The sequence below is a fragment of the Cinclus cinclus genome, chromosome 6 (assembly GCF_963662255.1).
Source record: "Cinclus cinclus chromosome 6, bCinCin1.1, whole genome shotgun sequence".
NCBI classification, from domain to species: domain Eukaryota; kingdom Metazoa; phylum Chordata; class Aves; order Passeriformes; family Cinclidae; genus Cinclus; species Cinclus cinclus.
The window spans coordinates 54,061,720-54,081,649 of record NC_085051.1 but is presented as its reverse complement, the minus strand read 5'-3'; the positions used below and the strand labels follow the sequence as shown (position 1 = coordinate 54,081,649).

At 43.1% G+C, this 19,930-nt stretch overlaps 1 protein-coding gene across 1 annotated transcript; it reads left to right on the top strand.

Annotated features, from left to right (window-relative positions):
• Positions 1-718: 718 nt before the first annotated feature.
• TMEM179 (transmembrane protein 179) lies at positions 719-7,766 on the top strand. Its single transcript, XM_062495255.1, has 4 exons — positions 719-1,020; positions 4,905-5,042; positions 6,609-6,687; positions 7,587-7,766. The coding sequence occupies exons 1-4, from the start codon at positions 719-721 to the stop codon at positions 7,764-7,766; spliced, it is 699 nt and encodes a 232-aa protein (XP_062351239.1).
• The last annotated feature ends 12,164 nt before the right edge of the window (positions 7,767-19,930 follow it).

Below are 19,930 nucleotides of genomic sequence, written 5' to 3'. Positions count from 1 at the left end.
GATTCAGCAGCTAGGATGAGGCCACTTTGCTGGTTTGGGGTATTTGTGTGTTTGTGTGTAATGGCCATCAACAGGAGTGACATCAGTGTCCTGTGTCATTAGGGGGATCCCCCACTGGCTGTCCCCAGCCCTGCTGGAGAAGCACGGACTGATTTAACCCCCTGGGAGCCAGAGCGTAGTAACAGCCAGATTTTCCTGAAGAGCGATACCCCACAACAAGTCTTCTTCTCTCCGCTGCCCTCTTCTACAAGCCCCGAAACCATTCACCGGGCAGCTCGGGCTGCGGGAGAGGCAGCAGCCGTGTCCGGAGGAGGCATCGGACTGCATTGCACTGCATTGCACTGCGCATCCTCCCTCCCTCCCTCCCTCCCTCCCCACCGCCTACTGCTGCAGCCTGCCTTCCTCCCTCCATCCCTCCATCCCTCCATCCCTCCATCCTACACGCGTCCCACCTCACATCTCTCCCGCTGCGTCTCTCACTCCCGCATACCTCCTCCTGCATCCTTCCTCCCGCATCCCTCCCTCCTGCTTCCCTCTTCCTGCATCCCTCCCTCTTGCATCTCTCCCTCCTGCATCCCTCCCTCTTGCATCTCTCCCTCCTGCATCCCTCCCTCTTGCATCTCTCCCTCTTGCATCTCTGCCTCCTGCATCCCTCCTCCCGCATCCCTCTCTCCACCCCTCCCTCCTTCCCTCCCCCTGCCTGCGCAGAGCCGCGGACATGGCGCTCAGCAATTTCCTCTTCGCTCAGTGCATCTGCTATTTCCTGGCCTTTCTCTTCAGCTTCATCGTGGTGGTGCCACTCTCCGAGAATGGCAATGACTTCCACGGCCGGTGCCTGCTCTTCACCGAGGGCATGTGGCTGAACGCCAACCTGACGGTGGAGCGGCAGCGCTTCACGGTGCAGGAGTGGGGGCCTGAGGCTGCCTGCCGCTTTAGCATCTTCACCGGGCTCCTGTCCCTGCTGCTGGCCACAGTGCAGGCCTGGAGGACCCTCTTCTTCCTCTGCAAAGGGCACGAGGAGTAAGTATCCCTGGGGATAAGCCCATCCCTCCCAGAGGCCGGGGCACCTGGGAACGGTCTGGGGGTGAAGTGCTGGGCTTTGCACCACCCAGGTCATCCTGCTCCCCAGAGGGGTTTGGGGAGAGGCGGTGCATTGCCCGTGTCTGTCTGCACACACCCCATGCACTCCCCCAGCCGTGCCCAGGGCCCTCTCCGGAGGATGCTCCCGTGCAGAGGTTTGGGGTGGGGGGTCAGATCCACTGCTGTGCCCTTTGGCAGTCTTTGGTGCAGCATGTGGCCACTCAGCTGCGGTGGGCATGGAAGGATTTGGGGGCCCTGGGGTGATGCTGGAGGCTGGGAGTCTTGACCGTGGTCCCACTACACAGATGTGTGTCTGTGCCAAAGAAAGCCTACCCCAGGTGTGCACTGGGTGCGTGGAAGACCTTAAAACAACATGGTTGTATGCGGGGGCCAGAAATGAGAAGCTCCCTCTATTTTTTGTGCTGCTTTTGTTGTGCACCTGGCAGCTATTGCAGACAGCTATGGTCATGACATGAGAGCAATGCTGAGCACTCCCTGTAGAAGCTCAGGGCAGCACTGACAGCTGGTTCTTGTCTCATCCCACCCCAGCAGGGGTAGTGAGAGGCTTGGTGGGCCAGGCAGCAGCTCAGGAGCACTGAGATGTTCTGTGCTTGCCTCTCTGGTGGCCTGAGAGGGCAGAGACCCTGGTGCAGGTAACCCAGGCTCTGGTGCTATGGGTCTGGGGCTGGACAATGCACAGATGCCTGTCTAAACTAGGAAAATATTCCCCCCATGGTTTAGGAACCATGCCAAGGGTAAATTGCTTCTGTCCAGGTCCATTTGGATTAGAGGCTTCTTGAGTAAGGGGCTGTTAAGTCTGGGCTTGGTAATCCTGAAGACTGGGTAGCAGTGTTGTCTTTCTTTCCTTCCAACCATTCTCAACCTGCCTAATACTCAAACATGCTGTAGTAAGTGTGGGCCAGAAACTTACTCCATATGAAAACTTACCTTACACTAAATATAACCACACACTTCTTTCTAACTTTGAATTCAGCCTTCTCAGGTGATCCAATATCTTTAGAGGGCTAACTGAATCTCAGTGTTTTTCAGTTCAGAGCTAGCTAATTTTTAGAAGAAACCAGCAATTAAAACCCTGTAATGATGACATTTGGATTTGATGTTAGGCCTGCTTCCAAAAGTGGCTGTTTACTTCAAAGCTGGTGGGCAGGGCCCTGAAAAGTACCCCTTTAGGAGTTGCTTTCAGTCTCCTTTGGGAGCTGTTCATAGTAACACTCTTCATAGTTGCTCCAGGCAAGAAAGGCAGAAGGCTGTGGGGTGATGGGGAGCAAAGATGGAACAAGCTGGGATGATGAGATCACCACAGAAGATCACAGGAGGGTAAAACGTGGCAAGATGCTTGGGAGCAGCAATTTCCTGGGGAAGAAGGAAGGTCTGTCCTCTACCACATCAGGCACTGTATGAAAAGCAGGCAGGGCACATGCTGTCCTGATTTTAGACAGATATTTGTTAATGGTTCAAATGGGCATAAAAACATTTCTGTTCAGATGGAGAGATAAATATGAGCTCCTCACCATGATAATTGTCTGTTCTGATTAGAGGTATTGAGGAAGAACTAGAATGTCATAACTGATGATTCTATTGAGGAGGATCACTGCTACTGGGCCAGCTCCAGGGTGAGCCAGGCGAGGCAGTCAGGGTTAGTTAGCACTCTTTGCATCTTTCATGTGCAATAGTTTTAATGATTAACAGATAGTTATGGCATAACAGATAGTTATGACTGCTGAAAAACCTTCTTAAAAGGGTCTCAGCACCCCTTGCCTCAGCAGCCTGGGGCTCTTCAGTTCAGCTGAAGGGTAGAAGTATAACTCAGAAACTTCATTGCTAGGATTGCAAAGCAGCTTTAAGCGTAAGCTTCTGTTATTAAAGGGCATTCACTCAATCTGAAATGCATTGCTTGAAGTTCTTATCTAAAGAGGAAAAAGCAGGTGAAGTAGAGAGCCAAATAAGCAGTTTCCTATCAGGATGCCCTGGCATTGGTGATGGTTACTCTTGCCAGATGCAAATCAAGTTCAAGGCTGAGCCCTGCTTTGTCAGTGGAAGGTCAGATCCTGGGCCATGGAACCTGTTTTGCTGCAGGAAAGGAAATAGAGGGAGAACTGGAGATCATGGGTGTGATGACCCACTGAACAGTCCTGGTAACTGCTACTTTCCTAGAGCTCTTACTAATTCTGGTGCCAAGTATGTTTTATTCTGTGAAGAGCTCAAGTCTTTTCTGCCTCTCAGGCCAGCATACCATGCTAAGGTGCACATAGAAGGTATGATCTGACTTTAGCAATGCTTGGGATGAAATCCAGGCTAGATGTGAAGTCAGGGCAGAGAACATGCAAAAATCTGGTATGGTCATAGCAGCTCTCACTGTGTGGGTGATCCCAGCGCACAGCAGAGGTGAGCTGATCTACTTCAGCAAGCCCAGCTAAACCAGAGCAGGATTCAGTTTATTGTTCATCCAGAAGTCAGGTGTCCTGGCATCCAGCATCCATTTGAAGGTGCACTTCTTGAAGATGGTTTATTTCACTTCTTCTCTACCAGTCTTGGAGTGGGACAACTGTCACTTTGGAGAGAGCCTAGAGAGCCCCTCTAAAGCCACATCAACCCAGGAGCAAACATCTTAACTCTGCTGACAATTGCTTCTTCATCTCATTTTAAAGAAATTCTCCTGAGGTCAGAAATGTATCATGCATAACCTGCAGAAATTACATTGTCCAGCCCAGAACTTTCCAGGACTCAAACACTAATTTAAAAAGCCTCTTGGCTTTTCATTTAATGAGCAGCCAAGGAAAAGAAGTGACTGAGGGTTTTTTTCCTTCTCTGGGGTGATTAGATTCCTTCTATCATCAGCACAATAAGTGGCACTGGTGAGAAATTTGTCATATTCATCGCTCCCACACACTCTGAATAGGATGACCTGCCTCCTGGAGCTGCCAGTCCTTCTCCAACCTGGAGCATATGTCCAGTTTTTACATAACATGACATTTTAAGGTGTCTTATTCTAAACAACCTCTTAGAACAATTTCAAGTAGAGAAGGGCTTTGCCAGATGACTGGTATTAGAAACTTTTCACAGCTGGAATTCAGGTGAGGAGTTAAACAGTGAGGCTGGAAAATAAGTGAATGATTCCATGGCCTTATGGGACATCTGTAGGCATCCCACCCATCCCACTCCAAAGACAGCATGTGCTGAGGGCAGGGCCTGGTTGGGCAGATTTAATGGGGCTGGGGTAAATTGATATTCAGCTGGCAGACATAGCATACTGACACCAAAGGCAGAGAAATCCCAGGAGAAGCTGGCCCGCTCTGCAAATTGCCCATAAAACTGAGATTCGTGTCCTATGATGGCAGTACCTTGTGTTACATTGCTTAAAATGATTATAGCTGTCAGTTCTGTGTTTTTATTTTTAGTTTCCTTCTCCTAAGCAATTTTTGTCCCAATTATCACTTAAGTCATTAAATAATTTTAGCTCCAGTTACTACATAATTTGAGCTAATGACATTTATTTTAACAATGGTGATTTTCATCATTACAGCTAACGAAAGCTGTATATTTAATTGTGTATAAGCAATCACCACTTATTGTGTAAAGCCACATCTTCTTATAGTTAAAAAAGAAATCAAAATCATTTGCAAGCAAAGGTAATATGACTCAAAATCAAGCCCATAGTGTTTCAATGTATTAGGTGTTCTTAATTAAAGATTTGTTTCAAATGGAAACTGATATCTTTGTGCCCACTCTGTGCTGCTTGCAGAGACTGCTGATGTTGTGTTTCAGCTGTTTATGAGTTGCATTTTTCTTCCCTTTTATTACAGCTCTTTCTTTTACGCCTTCCTGAATCTGCTGATCAGCGCCTTTGTGGTGTTCATCACATTTATTGCCAGCACTATAGTGAGTGTAGGATTTAACATGTGGTGTGATGCAATTACCGAAAAAGGAAGCATGCCAAATAGGTTAGTATTGAAGAATACATTTTATTCCTTTTATTTTTTTTTTCATATCGGCACAATTGAACTCTGGTGTTACGAAGTGTAGTTATTACACGCAAGGTGAGCAAGGGGGAGGAGGCATCTGTAATATGAAAATCCAGACTTTTTTCATGTGGAACAACAAAAAAAGCAAAACAAACTTATTTTTGTTTGTTTATTTAGAAGCCCACAAAGAGAAGTGTGTCTCCTTCGTGTTTTGTGGTCTCTTTGAATCATGATCATACGAAAAACAAATCCATTATGTTAAAAAGTTTTATTTCCAAAGGAATGTTAGATTTGGAGTTTTTTCTAAGAATGGGGGGAGTGTGGCTTTGTGAGCAGGGCAGGGTGCTGGGGGTCAGGGCTCCTGGCTTGCAATCCTGGCTCTGCCCCTAAGCCACCATGTGATTCTGGGCAAGTCACTAATCCTGCCTGTGCTACAGCTCATCATCAGACAAACCATTAGGGGTGGAGTTCCTTGCCTTGTAGTGATGCTGTGGATGCTCTGAGAGCCACAGAATGGAAAGCACTTTGTCAGTGCAAAGTACAGATGGCTGATGCTTTGTTACAGTCACAAAATGTACAGCTCCTAAAATGGTCCGCTGTACTTTTCCCACGATGCTTATGCTCCTTATAGGAAACATGATAAGTTGAGGAAGATTTGCTCCTATCAAACAAATAATGATGAAGGGAGAGGAAAATGTGACATTTTATGTCATATGATATTGAATAAATGTACTACTTAAAGCATACATTTATGTTGCACATTGTCATATGTTGTAAAATGCCATAGTGAATGTTCTGTTTAGGGCTGCAACGATAAATCGAATTACTTGAATATTCGGTTAAACATTCAGTTACAAAAACCATCTAATCGAATATTCGGGTAAGAACCCAAGATGACCGACAGCACTGAAAAGGAGAGAGAAGAGGCTGCAGAAATCAACCAAGAGATAGAATGACAACCTCAAAATCCTGGGATTTTTTTCACATCAGTAATGGTACAAGTTATTTGTAAAATCTGTAGGCAGCCCCTATCTTACCATCAGAGTATCTTCTCTTTTCTGGAGCATCTGAAACAAAAACACAATTCCTTCTTCTGAGGCTTTTCCTGATGAAGTCAAAAGGTAACAGAGGATCATACACTTTGTTTCATTGAGGGGTGAAACAACCAACCTGGGGTGATGTCAGGGACAAATCTGTGGGAGGTGAGGGGGCAGTGGGAAAAGAGGGATTTAAGGATGCTGTGTTCATAAAAGCTGTTGCAATTCCACTTATGGAAGATTTGTATTAACACATAATTGCACCTTTTTTTCTTTTCTTGTCTTTTTTTTTTTTTTTTTTTTTAAGAAAGCAATTTTATCTTAGTTTTAGAGAGGATCAGCAAACAAACTGATGATTGCAATAACTTAAATATCCTCTGATAGAATCTGACATTGTGACTGTTCAAAATACATTTAATATGTTGTTTCATTTTATATTTGGTTTACTTGGAATCTCTTAAATAATTTTCTTCTTTTGTTTTTCCCTTCCAAATGCCTTTCTGGATAGCTGTGAAGAATTGCAGGATGTAGATCTTGAGCTGAACTTGGAAAACTCTGCTTTCTATGACCAATTTGCTATTGCACAGGTAGGTCAGAATAAGTCATGGTTCTATTCTAGTTCATTTGCCATTTGCTTATTGACCTGGGATTGCTGGAGCTGAACTAACATTCTCAGAAATCAATGGGAATGTTTCCACTGACTTCAGTAAGTGCTGAATCAAAATGACAGTGATGGGCACATTTGCATTTTAAATTCTAAATAGACAATTTTGAATACAGTTATGTCAAAGCCTCACCCTACCACTGATCTTGTTAATCATGACAGAAAACTCATTGTTTATCCAAAGGATGAGGTCTACAAAATTTGCAGCCCTTTGGTGTCCTGGATCTCTTAATTACTCTTCAAAACAATTTGTGACCTGCACCATGTTGTGGGGTTTCTAGTTTTTCCTTCCTTGAGTTTGACTAAGATCACCTAAGCTATATAATATCAGACCATTGAAAATAATCAAAGATTAATTCATTCAGATAAGGCTGTATTCTGATGAATCCATGAGAATTAGACCTCTAAGGCTGTCAGACCTTTCTGCTGAATATTCTAGCCCTAAGTCAATGATCAGAGTCAGTGAACACTGGGACATGAGCACATACTAATTTTGCAGGGGCAATAGTCCCATCGCAGAAAGAGTCATTATCCTGCCTGGAGCATTCCTTAAAGGTAACCCTTCCTCTGGGGCATAAGTCAGTTTTGTGTCTTAGTTACCAACACTGGCATCTAGATGCCCAGCTCAGGCATAACTGCATTTAGGAAAGAAATATGCCATAAAAGTGACTCCTTTTTATGAAGAACCCAGGACCTCCCTGGATTTTGCTTGGTGTGACTCCATGGGTTTTGGTCCAGCTGAGGTTTTCATAATTACCTGGAGAGCTGACTTTGTTTTCACAATATTGTACTGACCTCTTTATCATTTCTTTCCTTCTCTAGTTTGGTCTCTGGGCTGCCTGGCTGACTTGGCTGGCAATTACCATTCTGGCTTTCTTGAAGGTTTATCACAACTACAGACAGGAGGACCTGCTAGATAGCCTGATCCATGAGAAGGAGTTGTTGCTAGGAAGATCCCCTTCACGATCCTCTTTGCAAGATGACAAAAGTGGCATGATCTAAAGTGTAAGGAAATTTCCAGGGCAGGATCTAGATTTTATTATTCAGTAGTGTGAGCTGAAGTTGTGTCAGGGTATTGAGTGTGTGAGATCTTTTCTTTTCCTGAAATGAAGTGTAATTGTGAATCACTCACTTCCCCCATGAAAAATCGTTGGCAGAAATACTGATATTGGGATAAAGAGAGTGAACTGCCCTATGTGCCTATGGCATAGCAAACTTTCTGTCCTGTGCAGGCAAAATTTGTAACCTGCCCTTGTCAGCAGAACTGCCACATGCCACTGCTGGCTTTTGGGACAGGGGCCATTTTTGAGGACTGAGCTGGTAAGACCAAGCTACAGAGTCCAGGCAATTTCTTTAAACTATTCTTCAACAATAGTTGTAACTGGACCTGTATTCTGTCCCTCCTCTCTCCCTCTCCTCCCTTTTTCCAGCGAAGCTGTCACTGTTCTCTCTTTATCCTGGGAAGCTGCAGCTCTGGTTTGGGTGCAGGCTCTCGCTGTCTCTGCTTTCACTGTGTATGGATGCAGTGCTGACAAACATGTTGCTCCTGCTCTGATTTTATTTAAAACATAGAGACCTGTGCTCCAGACTTGATATTTAATATTGGACAGTGTTAATGAATTCCATGAAACCCACATATTATTACAGCACCTGTCAAAAACTGTGTTTAAAATGGAAAGATGATGGACAACGTTTGTGGTTTTGTTCCTTTTTAGACTTTGGCATGACCAGCATTTATTATGACTTCTGAAGTGAAGCGTATCTAGAAATTGCTGAAGCTTGCATACTAAGAAATTAAGCTGAATAGATAGTACTAATGCTTGTGCATTTATAAATGTAACTTGGTGCCTAACATTATATATTATTCTGTTTTGAATATTAGAATTTATTTGTGATATTTATTTCATATAAGTTATTCAAAATTACTGTAAGCATTTGCATTGTAGGTTTCTATATATAAACATAGAAAGGAGTTCAAACAGCTGAGTTATTTTATAGGTAGTTCAGTGCTGAATGGGTCCATTCTCCCCACTCATGGGCAGGAGTTCCAGAGCAGATGAATTTTGCTGTGAAAAGGAAGAATTGCTATTTACACAAAGCTCACTGGTGACTGTGTTGTTGCTTTCAGTTTTGCTTGGCCAGTGCTTCAACAAATCAGGTGGATTGTTGAGATCAGAGAAGATTGTTGAGACTAGGAAGAGTCACTCAGAGGAGCATGGAATTTACATGGCAGAGAAGTTGTGCTAGAATTAAGTGTTTATCCCCAGGTACACATTACACAGAAGACCCCAAATCAGCAGAAAACTTAGGCAAACAACTAAGTTTGGACTGAAGATCTTTTTGGGAGTACCACACACTGCCTGCAGTACCTGTGGTTGAATTGAGGCTGAATTTATTGTGACAGAAGTGCAAACCACACACAGTTATATGACCTGGTTAATCAGAATGAAGGGAGAGAAGATAGAAGGCTTCTACCACATCAGAGCTCCAGCCTAGGGTTAGCACAACCATGCAGATTTACTGCTGTCTTCTAGGGACTCTGATGCTTAGTTAAGTACCAGCTTAAGCATTTCATTGAAACGAATTTGATGACAAATCCCTCAGTTATTAAGCATTTTAAGGCATAAAATCTGACGCTTTTAATTGCCAAAATGTTCTCACAGATTTAGAGAAAAAGCCCTCCAAGGGCACTAAGCAGTGAGCTAGCCCTGTGAACATTCCTTATAACCCCAGCTGGCCACAGCTCTCTGTAGAGAGGTCTTGTTCTTCAGCATGATTTCTGCTCACAAGAGAATGTAATTCCTTTGAAAGCTTTTGAGCAGTGGCTGTTCTTGTGGCTGGGAATTGACATCAGAGCTGGACTCCTGGAGAGGGAATCAGAGATCAAGTTAATTAATTCCAATTTAAAATTCAGATATCAGAACTGTCAGAGTGCCTTTTAAAATTCACTTGGTCTAATAGTTTGGATATTAATTGAACCTTCATTGAAAGGGTTGTCAAATGCTGGAAGGGGCTGCCCAGGGTAGTGGTGGAGTCACCATCCCTGGGCATGTTTAAAAGAAGCATAGATGTGGCACTGAAAGACATGGTTAAGTGGTGGCCTTTGCAATGCCAGGTTAATGGTTTGACTGGATGATCCTAGAGGTCTTTTTCAACCTAAATTACTGTCTCTAGTAGGTGATACACTCCTGCAAGTACCTGAGTGCATTGCCAGGGAATGACCTCCATACTCTGAAGAACAACTTGAGTCTTGTAAGCTAGCCTGTTTCCCCAGTTTCCCCACGATCTCCAGCTGTGAAAGGCAGTCTCACTTTCACTCAGCAGTGATGTCTCTTCCCACAAATTGCTTCAATGCATGCCTTACTCCTTGTGTGGAACCATGATGCTGCTTTATATAACATATTTTATGTATATGCCAAATCAGGCTTAGGCTGAAGTAACATATTGGACTGGGACCACTGTTCCTAGTGTTGCCTGAGGGTTTGAAGAGCCACGAGGCAGAAGGAAATAAGTGTCTTCTTTTGGTTCTTGCTCTGAGATACCAGGGCCCAAGCCTTGCCTGGTTCTGAGAGAGGATGATGCTTATGGGTGAGGCTGTCTGGAGCTCATGCTCTCTTCTACCTCTCTTGTCTCAAGGTCTTTTTCCTCCTTTCCACTTCCATGAGAAGCAGTAAACACCGATCCTGGATTTGGAGTTGCCATGCAAAATGAAAAGAAGCTGAAGCTCTTCCATGAGTCCCATGTGAATCTCAGTCTGTTTTTCACAGCTTCCCTGTCTTGACCCGGTGGGGTGAGGCTGATACCCCTTTTCAAGCATCAGTGAGGCTTAAAAGCAGAGCTGTTTTTGATGGAAGCCCTTGTGTGAGTCAGAAGGTAGAGAAGGTAGTGAGAAGCTCTTTGGCTGACCCAAGGGGAAGAAGGGTATCCTGCAACTCCCAATTATTGGACACACATGGTGTTTTTTATTTACACTAAGTTTTCTGCAACCTCTTCTACTAAAGCTTGGGCACTCAGGCTAAGCTGGTTTGCATTAAGCTGCAAACTTAGTTTGAAAGCTGAAAATGCTGAAAATGCATTAGAATTGTGTTATAATTTATGCACACATACATACCTACCTATGCTCTCTCTCATGCACTTCTATCTTCTCTACATTTCTGTCACCTGCTTTTAGTCATCCATTGCCAACCACCACATCAGGGGGCTGAGTCAAATGTTGCATTTCTGTGACATTTCAATACCTTCAATTTGCCATGTCCAAAGGCAAGCCTCTGGGAACACTCTAGCAAAAGTTGTATTCAAAGAACTAGAACACTGTGTGGTACTTCTACTTGTATTTATTTATTGTCACGTGGTGGAAGGGGAAAAAGCTTTGTGGCTTTTCCAAGGCACTGGGCTGTTGCCACACTATAATTCTGTTGTACCAAATGTGTTCCCTGGCTACCATCTGAGGTTAAATTCCCCACCAATTCCCTGCCAGCAGTCCTCATTGGTTAGAAGAATCTAAGCTAACAAGTATCATCTGAGCTTTCAGATCAATGCTGTTTATTACTATTTTTTATAATGGAGAAACAATTGCAGCCATCTTTTGGAACAGAGCTTCCTCATGAGTGCATTCATGCTCAAAGCATACCACTAAATCATGAGCATAATGATTTACTTTAAAAACTGAAGGACACATTTGTGCTATAGCAGTGATTCTATGGTCCCTTAAAAAAGGAGGTGTTGAAATAACCAGTGATGGATGATTGAGTGTACAGACCTTGTAGGTCTGTAGGATGAAAACATCCTCTGTGTATGTACAATGTACCCAGATAAATGCCAGAAATGGTTCCACTGCTCTTCTGTGATGTGGGTATAGGCTCTTCTCTTAATAGGCAGCTTCAGCTGGAGTAGTTGAATGCCTTAAATTTCTACACTTCCTTTTACTTAGTATTGGAACCTGTGGAACGACCATGATTATGAAACCCAGTGGCGGAAATTGGTGTGGGCAGAGTAGGAAAGCACTGCCAGTGCATAACCTCCCAAAGGCTGAGATGAGTTTCTAATGCAGGTTTGCAGGTGTTTTAATTCCTCCCCTTTATCTGAGTAATGTTCTGCTGCTAGCCTAAATTAGTCTGATTAGGAACAGAGTCAGATTTCCCTGCAAGGCCTCCACTCCCCAATATGGAACACTGCTGATTTAACCTATGTAGTATTCAGGATGGAAGCTGAGTTGCAAGGAAGAGAAGCTCCCACTTTACAGTCACATTGCACACAAAGCTGGTATTGGGTGTATATGTGGGTTTTCTCATCTCCCTTTTACACAGCCTTCCCAAACATATTGCATGTAAAATCACTTTTACCATTTAAATTATAATTCTAACAAAAATCCAGACAATAATTTATACTGGAAAGACTGACAGTATTTTGTGAAAAAACAATCTGGATTGTGACAAAACTTTTGTTTTTTTCTTCTATACCAATGGCCCGAGTATCCTTGAGTGAATGAGCATCCTGGCTGTGTCCAGACCCTAAATATGTACCAAAGACCATTTCCTTTGCTGGTGGAAACAGCCCATTCTTATCTCTTGGAATGTTTGCTTTGGAGACCACAAATATCCTTTCCTTCTGGTTAGGCAATCTGAGAAAAGAGGAATGTTTTACCTGCAGTAACAAAATGTTCATGTAACTTCATAAGCACAGAAGTTATTTTAAAACTATTTCTGTTCATGGCACTAGTGCCTTGAAGTACATGCTTCTATTTTTGTCCTCCATAAGAAGGAGGAAAACTATCCTGAGTTGTATCTAATATTTACATATATGCACGTAAATGTTGGATTTTTTTAATATATTTTTTTAAATGACAAAATTCAACTCAGTGATTTATGAAGTTAAGAACTGCATAGTAGACAGCACTTTCATGCTCTCCTGATGTAGAAGGGAACTGCACTCAGAAAAATTAGCATTTGTTTCTGAGAGGTTGGAACAGAATTTACTTAAGATATGGCAAGTACTGCTTATTTCAACTGCAGGCATTTAATGAATAGTGTCTTTCCATCCTGTTGTTGGGAAGAGTATTAACAAAGGCATGCTTTCTCCTTAGTTTTTTTGTCCATGCCAAAGAGTGTAATTGAACTGCTATTGCAAACATAGATAAATGTGGATGTATTCACCTGAGTGCTTAAAGATTTCTACCTCTCATAGCTACTATAACTGCTTGAACTGTTATTGCACACAGTAGAGAAAAAACCTGAATCCATGTGGGAGTCTAAATCCTATTTCCACAGACAGCTAAAGGATTTAGGATTTAATGCTTATTAGCTTCCTGTAAAATCCTCATTGCTGAAAAATAGGCATAAGTACCCGAGAAGTGCTGTGTGAATAGCATTTTGCATTGGTCAAATAATGATATAATTATGGTATGGGATTTTAAAGTTTTTTTTTCCTCACCAAAATAAAAAGCCAACAATAACAATTTGTTAGACATGAAAGGTTATCCTTTCCCCCCTCCCTCGAATCCTCCTGCTGGAGCTCTTCTACTTGGCTTGAAATTCCTAAATAACAATGATTTAATATGGTGGCTCTGGTGTTTATCAAGGAGATAAACTATTTGGCAGCAAGAGCTGCTCACTGAAATAGCTGGAATTATTTGTATAATGGTAGAAACCCAGTATGAGAAGGTTTTGTTTCCCACTCGACTGAGTTGTAAAGTGGAGGTTGAGACAACCTGCCAGGAGGTGAGAATGATGATTTGTAGGTACTGTTAGTATCTTCGATGATTTCTCACACAAGTGAGTAAACTGTCCTGAGACTAAACTACTCTTAATCTCTTCCTTAGTTTCCCCTTGTTTCCTCCCAGATTTGGGTAAATTTGACTCCACTGTGGATACAGACTCTGAAGTGTATTTATGAATGTGAGAAAAATTGCAGTCTCTATGGCAAATTTTGTCAAAAAATAAGAAAACAGTCAAGGACTTTCCATATTCTCATTCAGCCTCTCTGGATCATGACACTGAACCCTCCCCTTTACATAAGCCAGGCCTGATTTGGGTGATGTGTTGCTCTGGGAGGTTTCCAAGACTGGTGCCAGCAGTCTCTCCAGGAACCTGGTGGAGTTAGACAAGTGCTATGTTAAACCATAAAAAATTGTTTGAAAAAAATGTTTGTTAAATCATAAAAAGCTGTTTGTCCTGGTATCCCACATTACACAGTCCAGAACTCTTCACCCCATCTCTCTTGCAGCAGAGAGAATTATTTTTCCTATTTAGCACTGTGAAGTCCAACAGTTTGTGTCTGAAACACAGCACAGCTTCCTGGAACACACAGGGTCTGGATTGCATCAGTTAATCCACTCCACTTTCTAGGCTGCTGCAACACTTTTAACCATGGTTGCTGTAACAAGGGTCCAGCATTTGACTTCATAAGCTGCTGGCAGCCTCCTTATTAAACCACATTCTCTGAGAGCAGCAGGCAGTCCCTTTGCTCAGTGGTGCTGAGAAGCTCTGTACAGAACAGAATCCTTCCAGGGGGGACCACTCCACTGGTCCATAGCCAGTACAGATTGATGGTATCAGAGCAATTCTGGTCAAACACTCTAATTAAAACAGCCCAAGCTACACAACTGAGAAATCAATATAGTGTGTTCTGAAGTACACTCCAGAGAGGTTTTTGAAGGTTTATAAACAAAACAAAACAAAACAAAACAAAACAAAACAAAACAAAACAAAACAAAACAAAACAAAAATAACAAAACACTCCAACAGTTCCACTGAAGTGGGACTCCCTCTGCATCCTTTAATCTTCAAAAACATTCCTGCAAACTTCAGAGAGGATTTTATTGTTACCAAGCTGATTTGGTCTTATTTCTCACATCTCTTCCTAAAAGAGACAAGGGCAGCTGAGGTGTGCAGGACCATGGCATCAATCTGAACAGAAATGGTTAATGAGGAGTAAGTGCTCTTCTTGTGAGGGATTTCAGCTTTTGGGCTGTGATGTGAGGGAGTGGTATTGACACCAATTTCAGCCTTTGCTTGGCCTGCTCAGCCCCTACCCACTCGTGTGGCCTCACAAACTGCACAGCATCCTCTTGAAGCATGGGCTGACCTAAAATAATCTTCTAGAGAGAGCCACCTGTGCCACCTGTGCAGATATCTGGTGTAAAGGTGCTGGCATTGCCACCAGATTTGGAGGAAAGCATATCCCCATATCCTATACTGGCCCTTTGTGCAGTGCAGTTGCACAGAGAAGGGAAGACTTCCCAAATCTCTGTAGACTTGGCATTTGTGAATGTAGCTCATCAGTACCCATAGTTTTAAAAGGTTTAGTGGTTTTGTGTGGTACCACCTGCAAAGATCTGAAGCAGATATTTCTTGCTTGTAAACCAGTGCAGAGCCTGAAAGCATTTCAACCTCTCTGAAATATGTGCCCTATGATGTGTGTATTCATGAGCTACTGTCTCTTATAGCTGCCTGGGAAAAGCTTTATAAGAGGCTAGATTATCTACTTTCTATTTCTAAATATTTTGAAATTTTATTTTATTTTATTTTATTTTATTTTATTTATGCTGCTAAAGAGGTTCCTGCAATGGGTGTTTGGGGAGAAAATGGAACACTTTTTCATCATTTGTTTGGCCACTGAAAACAGTTGAGGAGCAGATCCCTCACCAGCGTGCATAGCTTATCCTGTGAGCAGCCACGCCAGTCCACATGAGCTGAGGGTACAGCCTGGCCTGTTTTGAATATTATCTCTGTTGATTTGTATGGTCTTTTGCAGTGTAATGACTGCTGATTTTGAGCTTTAATTGCATGTGTTTGACAAAACCAGAAAGGGAGTGAGGTTTACTATTGTTTTGATACAGTCTCAAAAGGAAAGCTTTTTACTAGCATTTTAATACAGCCCTTTGTAAACACCCAGCAAAGAAAAATGCTGAGTCCAATCCTTCTGCTAGTGGAGTCACTGAGTCTGCTCTGGCTGTAGTAGGAGCTGGACTGGGTTCAGTGTATGTGGTACACTCCAGCATTACTGATAACGAGTTAATGTGTTTTATATATGGATGCTTTTTGCTGAACAGTTCATGGGCTTTTTATGATTTGGTGAAATAGAAAAATAAATTATTTGAAAAAGTCAATATTTCTGTTCCTGTTCTTTGAAGGTGAGTTTAAATTGTTACAACGTAATATAAAAAAAGTGTTCTCAATGTCAGTGGCAGCATCTTGGTACTCATTCCCCAGCCTCTCTGTGCCATAGCTTGTATAGTTAAGGGTATGCCCAGCCATCCTCAGCTGCCTGAGCCCTTTTGGTGTCCTCTTCCAGCAGTTCACCCTAATGCCATTGGAGACAAGGAGAAAATGGTCCTGTGTCAACATGTAGCTGAAAGGCAGTTTGTTACCACATGTAAGGGGAGACCTCAGGCTGCAAGGACAGGCCAATTTTCTAAATGCAAACTGGTTCATTTTCTTCATGTAGCATCAGTCTTTCTCTTCAGAGGTGGGCCTAAAGGTTCCCAACGCCCATCTTGGAGCAAGAAATAAATAAGAAACAAGTCCATATTGTTATCTATGGGTTCCTGAGCTGTTCTTTGAGGGCAGCTGGTAACATATCAGTCACCAGTCACCTTTTTATAGTCACAAGCTTCCAGCTCTTCTGCTTGCTTTTAAGTGGCAAATAGCAGAAATGGCAATTGCAATTGCTGCTGTGGGCTCACTTCCAGACTATCAGGGTTGGAGAGATGAAGGGAAGGAGGGGCACTCGAGGCAGCCTTTGGGGCTGCCTTTTACTGATGCTAATGATGAGTGCATCAAAAGGTTAATGCAAAACCATCCCGTTTCATCTCCCTATGTCTTTTTCTATCTCCTCTAATCATATGGGTATGGATACGCCTGCTGCTGCAGTCAGGGGCTGTTGATGTGCCTGAAGAGGGTGTTGGCAGCTGCCCTCCATCCGTTCACACTGCAGGAATGTGCTGAACACTGTCAAAACAACACTTACACTTCTGTTGTGGTCTCTTATTTCTGCTGTGTGTTAGTTACATACTCACTGCATAAGGAAATTTAAGCAGCCCTTCTACCCTCTGGGATTGCCATTATTCCATTGTCATGCACAGACTAGCTACTCTCCCCTGGTTTTTGTCTCTTGCCACCCCACACCCTGCTCCTGGGAATGCCTCCTACCAACTTCTGCTTCAAAAACTGCACCAAGGATCCTGTCCTACATCCCTCCCTCTTTCAGTCCTTTATATCTAAAACATGGACATGTCCAAGCTTCATTATAAAATTCCCAGAGCTGGTTGGCTGAAGGACTTTTGGCTTCTGAAGCAATTCACCAAGCTGGATCCAGTGTGAATTCAGGTGAGCATCCCCATTGTTTGCAATACATTATGTACTCTATCTCCATTTTACTTCTATTGAGAAGTTTTCAGGAGTTGTACTGAAGGCAAATATTGCCCAGCACAGACAGCAAGGGGATTATTACCCAACACATATTATTTTGTGCAACTTTAGAGATCCAAACTCATAAAGGTGTCACATCCAGAAAAAACACCATTGGACCATTGAACAAGGACAAATCACATCCAGCTCATGGTGGTGAGGATAAAACTGATGGCTTAAGAATGAAGGGGCAAAGAGGGAAAAGGGCTTGTGTATATTTAAGCAGGATGGATGAATGGAAAAAGAGCTTTGGTGCGAGAAGGAAATAAAACAGGTAAATCCACAGTGAAGTTGTGCAGCAGGAAAGAAATGTAGGCCCAGGAGATGGAATTTTTTTCTCCTATTCCCAGTCATGTCATTGACCTACTTCATTCACTCTCACATGCAATGGCTTTCTTAGCTTCAGCTTCTTCACCTACAAGATGTTACTGCTCTGCCAGAACAGGTTTTAGCTTTCATTTATTTCAAACCTGCTGGCCTCCAGGCAGATTTAATTTGGCTTTCTGCTGCCTGCCAAGTATCTGACTGACCACAATAAACAATCCTGACCTGAGAGACCTTGTAAAGCCATGGTGAGACCTCAATAGTGGTCTTGAGATAAAAAGCGCTGCCTTTTCCCATACCCAAAACAGTCCCAAACAGAGCCAACACAAAAGCCAAAAATATCTGTTCCTCTGCTAAATATCCCTGACAGCCCAGATGCGATAGCAGCTCTCACTCACACCAATAAATTTGGCCCCACAAGAGGAATGCAGACATTTTCCATTTAAAGCAGGCTCAGTGGAAAGCTGGTCCTCCGTCCATCTCCCGGGGAGCTGTGCAGGAAGGTGAGAACATATATAGCCTTCACACCACCTCCACATTTTCCCTCACAGTCCTAAGAGGAGTCAACCCAGAGCCAAAAGAAACACCACTGATTTGCAAAAGAGTTTCAACCTGAACAGTAAAAAGATCACAAGTATCAAAAGATGCAAACAGAAGTAGAAATGATCCCCTTGCCCCATGCAGGTACCCTTCTAAACCTTTTCCCTAGAGATTCACCAGCACACAGATTTAAAACCTTTCTTCTTTATTACCTAAACAGCAGGGCTGAGACAGGGTAGAAGGGAGGGAAACAGTGGTGGGACTTACCCTCTGAGCTGGGGTACCTGAGTGATCAACATACAGCCCCCTGAGCCAAACACTGCTCCTGCAGCATCCTCTGCTTCCCCAGCTAGAGCACCCTCTGCTTCCCAGACCAGAGCAATCTGTGAATCTCAGGCCAGCTCCTCTCCAATGCCATGCCTGTGGTTTTGACAGATTAAGAGGAGCATGAGAGTAGCCACTGAAGGCACTTCTTTCTATCTTGGGCTGCAATTTTTCTGACTTGCTCTCAATCAATCTGCTGGCCCCTCTTCTCCTTGGAGAAGGTTGAATGTTGTGCTTCTGCTTATCCTCTCCTGGTTAAAGTCCTTGGGCTGCTTGGGAGAAGGATGCTGGGGCAGATGTAGGGTCCTCTTTAAAAAAATAACTAGAAATAAAGCACCATTTTTTCTTTTTGACGGTTGCAATGGCAGGGGGACTATAAAGCAACATCTTGCAGACATCTCTTCATCTTCTCTGCAGTTCCCCCCCGCCCCCCATTTTCTTTTTACCTTTTACCTCAACTCTTACAGGTTCTGATTTCAATCTTACCATACAAAATAATCCCAAGCACACATCAGGTTCTAGGTGAGCAGAATAAAAGGTTTAAAAAGATGGTTGGGCTGGTTGTTTGAAGCTCATGAACTTGCAGCCATTTGTTCTCCTCTCAGATACCCAGACCACCGTTTCACATGATCTCCATTAAAAGGATTCCTTTCAGAGAAATGCATAGAATGGTGGGACAATGGAGTGATAAAGGAACTATGCATCCAACACCTTCACAAGCAGTCCATATTATCATGATATAAGGCCTTGAACACCCAGGCATAACCTCTGTCTGAATACAAGCACTATCATAAATCCTTCATGTCAGCCTGTGGGGTTTATGGACGGAATCAAACCCAGAGGATTAAACTACTGATTTGATGATTAACCTGGGTTTCACTGCTGCTATTTATTATGTTAGGCAAATAAACCATTTTCTGTTTAAATGAGTTTCTGTGTTCTTTTTTACACCTGGGAATCAAGCGAAGCATTAAGAACCAGCTTTTGCCCATGGAGGAAAAAAAGCAAGAAGGGAAAAAAGAAAGCCATTTGCTGGGATTTTACTAATAATCATTTCAGGTGTATAAATATAACAGCTTGCCAAGCTTTTGGCCACCAGAGCATTGTCTGTGCAATAGCTCAGCTTTATTTTAACCTTTGCAGAATAATTCTTAAGAGACTTGAGGAGAAAGATGGTTTGGTATCTAAAGCCTTGACCCAAGACTCACAAGACTTTTCTTCTGAGTTTGCTGTTGCCTGCACAGATCCATGTATTTCTCTCTCTGCTTTTGCTCCTCGTATCAGCAGTTATAAACTCTGGGCAGCCAAATCCAGATACTTGTTTGCTGTTCAAGGTGATGGAAGAGGAGTATGGTGGGACCTCAAGGATTTAGTATGAATGTTCATTTGTGTGAAAGAAAAAAAAAAACAGCAAAGAAGGAAAAAGGAGAACAAGCGTTTGCTGGATGGTGCACAGCAGGGGTGATTTTCTTGCTCTTTGAGGTGGATGCTCATGTGTTCCTTGTATGTGGCTGCAGTAGGCTGGGAGCTTTGCACTGCTGTTTCTTAGTAGTGTCAGGCTGGAGGACACTG

Excerpts from the sequence above, each read along its gene's own strand:
- TMEM179 (XM_062495255.1), top strand. The coding sequence starts at position 719 with ATGGCGCTCAGCAATTTCCTCTTCGCTCAGTGCATCTGCTATTTCCTG. Across the intron at positions 1,021-4,904 it reads CTCTGCAAAGGGCACGAGGA|CTCTTTCTTTTACGCCTTCC; the intron begins GTAAGTATCCCT and ends CTTTTATTACAG. Across the intron at positions 5,043-6,608 it reads AAAGGAAGCATGCCAAATAG|CTGTGAAGAATTGCAGGATG; the intron begins GTTAGTATTGAA and ends CTTTCTGGATAG.